This window comes from Salvia splendens, chromosome 3 (assembly GCF_004379255.2).
Source record: "Salvia splendens isolate huo1 chromosome 3, SspV2, whole genome shotgun sequence".
Taxonomy (NCBI): Eukaryota; Viridiplantae; Streptophyta; class Magnoliopsida; order Lamiales; family Lamiaceae; genus Salvia; species Salvia splendens.
This window is the reverse complement of record NC_056034.1, coordinates 11150810-11156767: the sequence shown is the minus strand read 5'-3', so window position 1 is coordinate 11156767 and position 5958 is coordinate 11150810. Positions and strand designations below refer to the sequence as shown.

General features: G+C 40.6%; 1 protein-coding gene across 1 annotated transcript; it reads left to right on the top strand.

Annotated features, from left to right (window-relative positions):
* The first annotated feature begins 3642 nt into the window (after positions 1-3642).
* LOC121793910 (DNA-3-methyladenine glycosylase-like) lies at positions 3643-5183 on the top strand. The gene is made up of 5 exons (XM_042191935.1): positions 3643-4036; positions 4110-4167; positions 4246-4329; positions 4401-4542; positions 4632-5183. Exons 1-5 carry the CDS (start codon positions 3694-3696, stop codon positions 4908-4910), a joined length of 906 nt encoding a protein of 301 aa, XP_042047869.1. The 5' UTR covers positions 3643-3693; the 3' UTR covers positions 4911-5183.
* The last annotated feature ends 775 nt before the right edge of the window (positions 5184-5958 follow it).

Below are 5958 nucleotides of genomic sequence, written 5' to 3'. Positions count from 1 at the left end.
CCCCAAAGATAGATTCATTTTTCCGTGTACCTGTCACTGCGAGTACTACCGTCTGAGCATCCATCTCGAACTCTATCTTTTTTCATCCCTTACTTTTGGCCCAACTCAGCACCTCTCTCAAGCTAAGGAGGTCGGCCATAGTTGGGTCCACCACTCTCCCCACCTGACCACACAGCATTGCCACCACCGTCCCTTCAAAATCTCGAACCGCTGCACCACATCCAACCTTCCTCTGAACCTCGAACACAACGGCATCTACATTGCATTTTAATACACCATTATGCGGCTTCACCCATTTGTCCTCCAAGTAAGGACCTCCACCTCGAGTCCTATTGTCAATTTGAACTTGAGTTTCTCTCCAAGCCTTCAGACAGCTACGGGTTGCACCAATTATTCCTGCGATCGACCCAATCTCATTCCGCCATAAAGTTTTATTTATGTTAAACCATAAATGTCATAGCACAACAACCACTTCTTCAACTTCCACCCTTAAAGCACCACACAATATTTTTTCCAACCAATCAATAAATCCCCCTCACCTGGCGAGATTACCGGCACCCCAAGCCACTGCCAATAGTCGCGAGCAAGACCACAAGAAGTAAGACAATGAATAACAGTTTCTGTCTCAAAATTACATACTGGGCAGATCTCCGTAACCTTCATCCGGCGTTGTCGCAATAGGTCCCTCGTTGGAAGAAAATTTCTACATGTTTTCCATAAAAAAAACCTTCACTTTAGGTGGCACTTTTAGGTTCCAGAGTCTTCTCCACACCATCGAGTATCTCTCCACTTCAAAGGAGCCGTCGCACAAGAACTTGTACGCCGAGCGTACAGAAAAAGAGCCCTTCTGCTCTGGACACCAAAAATTTGCACCCTCTCTAGATCTCTGGGCCAGCGGGAGGCTCAACAACTGCTCGGCTTTTTCCACATTAAACACAGCTCTCACCACCGCTTCATTCCACACGCGTGACCCCTCAAAGAACAACTCCAACATCGTAGCATCATGAAACCGATCATCTCTACAAGAAATTGGGTAGAGTTTATCGACATTCGGCCACCAGTTCCCCCCATAGATAAGCGTTTCCCGTCCATCTCCAAAGCCAGCCTTCAAACGATCTTTTGCTGCCACTAACCCACTCTAGAAAGAACTTTGATTATCAACCTTACCAGCCTCAAGAATCCCATGTTGAGGAAAGTATCGAGCTTTAAGAACTCGCCCAAGTAGAGAGTTAGGATTCTCAATCAATCCCCACAATTGCTTTCCCAACATCGAGATATTAAATTCTTTCAACTTTCGAAAACCTATACCTCCACATTTTGGCACACAAAGTCTATCCCAAGCCTCCCAATGAATTTTTTTCCTATTTTCTATACCACCCCACCAGTAACCATTTAACATTTTTTCTAGGCCATCATAAATGCTATCTGATAACAAAAACATATTCATCGAGTAGATGGATTGAGCTTGCGCTACACCTTTAATTAGTACTTCACTCCCTGCCAAGGAAAGTAGAGATTTATTCCACCCCTCCACCTTTGACCACATTTTCTCTCTAAGAAATCGAAAAGTGATTTTTTTGTCCCTCCCAACAAACATAGGCATCCCCAGATAGATACCGCATCCATCTAATAGATTTACACCTAGCAACTCGCACAATTCAATCATAGCCACGTTGGAAGCACTGGACCTGAAGAAAGCTTCTGATTTATTATAATTTATCAACTGACCTGATGCTTCTTCGTATTCTTTGATACACTGCTTCACCACATTTCCCTCCTCCTGATTTTCTCGGAAGAAAAGTAAGCTATCATCTGCAAAGAACAAATGAGAAATAGTAGGCGCCCCTGAGATACCCGACAACCGTGCAGTCGCCCCAACCTCTCCCCCTTCTCAAAATAGCCGAAAAGCCTTCGGCACAAAGGATGAAAAGATAGGGGGATAAAGGATCCCCTTTCCTAAGGCCTCAACTCGCTGTGATTGGAACCACTTTGTTGTTGTTATTCACCACGAAATATTTCACAGATGACACACACATTATTAACCACCGGATAAACTGATCATCAAACCTCATACGACAAAGCATTTGCTGTAAGAAACTCCATTCAATACGATCATACACCTTACTCGTATCAAGCTTAAGAGCTGCACAGCCTGTCCCACCTTTTGATTTCCTTCGCATCCAGTGCATTGATTCAAAAGCAATTAGCACATTATCCGTAATCAACCTACCAGGAATGAAAGCGCTCTATGAATCTGAGACCACTTTGTCGAGGACCCTTTTTAATCGATTGGCTAACACCTTCGAAATAATCTTGTATAGGACATTACATAAAGCAATGGGCCTAAATTCCACTATGGTCTCCGGCCTATCTTTTTTGGGAATCAGTGTAACAAAAGTGTCATTAAAATCTCTAGGTAAAGATTCAGAGTTGAAAATTTTACCACAAGACTCAATTATATCTCTACCAACAATATGCCAAAAACTCTGGTAAAAGCCCGGGTTCATTCCATCGGGTCCCGGAGCCTTGTCCGGGTGCATTGAGAATATCGCATGCTTGATCTCTACCTCAGTTACCTCCCCAGTCAGCAACGCATTATCCGATGGAGACACCCGACTAGCCACCGCATCAACCACTGACTCACACACCACTAGTTGGGTAGTAAATAAATTGGTGTAGTAATCGGAAATTACTACCCCCAAACCATCTTCCCAGGACTTCCATACACCATTTTCGTCTTTTGACTGGGATATCGTATTTTTCCTTTTTCCTAGCAGAAGCCTTCGCATGAAAATATTTAGAATTACGATCTCCATCCCGAAGTCAGTGTTGTTTTGCCCTTTGCCTCCAAAAGGTCTCTTGCCTCGCTAGAGTATTCGAGTATAAGAGTTGGGCCTCCACAAACTGTCTTCTCCCCTCCACATCATGTCTCCCTCGTAGTGCTATCATTTGCCTTTTACTCTTCTTAATCTTCTCATGAAACTGCTTTGATAATGAATCTCCCCAAATCTGAAGTGCACGACCACAAGTGTTGATTTTTTCCATAATTTAGTTGCTTGGCAGAGAGTTCCAAGCCTTCTCCACTATTTCCTTGCATTCTCTTTCACGAACCCATAAATTTTCAAAACGAAAAGGTTTAGCCTTCACCACATATACATGCAAATTCAATTGAATTTAGTAATCCTCTCGAACTCACACAATATAACATCCGGTTCAGTTCGGTTCGTGGTTGACCAGTCAGTTATCATGGCTTTCAATTACAAGGGCAAAGTGGTCATTTTACAATCCAATAATTATGATTTCTATTTGTATTGTATGTGCGCATTGCGCAGTTTCATTCAACACATGTAACGTCACTGACCCTTCTTGTGAGTTGTGATACTCAACTCAATAATATTGACATTTTCATGAATGTGGCTCTAAATCGATTTCACCTCTTTAAAGCATAAACAGTTCTTTAAAATTCAACTGTCACGTTCCACAACTATATTACAAACCCAACATGCCTTTTAATCACCATTTGCTTAAAACCTAAGTACAAAAAAAAAGATAACAAGATATACGTCTCATGAAATTCACATTTCTCCTACCAAAACACTTCAATTCTTTTCTCATATATAAACACACATACACACACATATGTCCTAATTATTAAGACACACACACACACACACTTCTCTTTCATCGACCAACATGTCTAAATACTACTCTAAGAAACAAACCCTCATGAAATCAAAAGAAATCAACAGTGAAAAGCAGAAGCAAAACAACAATTTCTTCTCCAAAAACCTCAAAAAAATCTATCCCATTGGCCTTCAAAAAAGAAGCCATTGCTCCCCCATCTCATTATCTTCCTTGTCGCTCTCGCTTTCGCAGAACTCAACCGATGATTCTTCCCCGACCGACTCAGCCTCTCCCCCACCGTTGGAGGAGAAGATCTTTTCCGCGCTGCACTTGCTTTCCCCTATCGAATCACCGCCTCCATCCCACGACGATGAAGAGCCGAGGCGGTGCAGCTGGATCACCAAAAACAGTGGTAATTAGTAAATAAATACAATTTCAGATTTTATTTATTTTTATTGAAACTAATTCGAAATCGTTACTATTAGACAGCGTTTACGTCCAATTTCACGACGAATGCTGGGGAGTTCCAGTTTATGATGACAAGTAAGTTAATAAAACTCGAATTAATTACCCAATTATCATAATTAATTAATACAATATGTGTATGAATTTGCAATGCAGTAAGCTTTTTGAGCTTCTTGCAATGTGTGGACTCCTCATGGACTTAAACTGGACCGAAATCCTTAAAAGAAGACAGCTTTTAAGGTCGGTAACATTTTTATTTTTCAGTAACATATATAGAGATAAAATTAAGATTAATTTTGCTGATGAAACAGGGAAGCTTTTAGTGGTTTTGATCCTTACAAAGTGAGCAAAATGGGGGAAAAAGAGATCAACGCCATAATCTCAAACAAAGACGTAGCTTTAGTGGAAAGGAGAGTTAGGTGCATAGTTGACAACGCAAAATGCATTACCAAGGCAAGTTTAATTAGTTCCTAATCACACAATTAATTTGATTTAACCATTAAATTGAATTAATTTTAAATTATTATACATTAATTAATTAGATTGCTAGAGAATGTGGGTCATTTAGTTGCTACATGTGGGAGTACGTGAGCTACAAACCGGTGATCAACAAGTTCCGGCACTCAAGAAACGTGCCGTTGAGGAGCCCGAAGGCGGAGATCATAAGCAAGGATATGGTGACACGTGGATTCCGGTATGTGGGGCCGGTCATCGTCTACTCCTTTATGCAGGCGGCCGGGATGACCGTTGATCATCTCCTTCATTGCTATAGATATGGGGACTGCGTTGATCTTGCGGAGAGGCCATGGAGACATTTCTAATCCTATTTAATCAACTAAAATATTTTGAATTTGATTAATAATATTCATAATTAAAACATGTTATTTGCATAAATATTGTTTGAGGAGAGGTGTGGCTGTCTGAATTTTTTTTAGCTGGACAGAAGTGTGATCATTTGTGCCTTTTTAATTATTTTTTATTAATATCTAATACCATATGTTAGTATTTGAGTTTTTTTTTAGTATGAGCACTGTATTTAGTTGGTGAAATGTTTTATTTTTCAAGGAAAGTAAAAAATTTCGATTTCATTGCTACTTATAAATTCTTATGATGCATCTCTAATCTCTATATATGATGATTTTCTTTGAGTTTAATTTTATACTCACCCACTCAAATACACATGAAATCAGAAGTAGAGTTGTCAACTGGGCCGGGATAGCACAGCCCGGCCCAGGCCCGGTGATGCCCGAGGATGTTGAGGCCCAGCTCGGCCCAGTACCAGGGTCTGAAATGAGCTGTGCCGGGCCAGGCTTATTTTCATATATCTCAACCCAGCCCAGCCCAGACCCACTTGGTCAGTGGGCCGAGCTGGGCCGGGCCGGGCCAGGCTGAACTGGGCCTGGCTTTGACAATTTAATAATAATCAACATAAACAAAAAATTTCTTAAATGTAAAGACTTCAATTGTAAAATTACAAAAAATATTACATGTTCGAAGAGTTAATCCGGGTAATTTTGCCAATCAAAAGTAAAGTTTGGATCATTAGTACTTGAATAGTAATAATCCGTTATTGGAAAATAAAATCTCTCGATATCCGGCTCTAGATCTTCTTGTGCATTAATTACCAAATCTGGTTCGCCATCTTCATCTTCTTGATCTTCTTCTTTCATTTCTGACATTCTATATCTTTCGAGCCTCTTCAACTTGTTCAATCGAAATTCTTCATCCATCCAATTCTTCAAAAGCAAGCAAAATTTGATAGATTTTGGTGTCAATCGAGTTCTTCTATCTGTCACTGTTGTTGCACCTGCACTAAAAGCACTTTCGGATGCTACACTAGACATTTGACATGTTAGTAGATCACGTGCA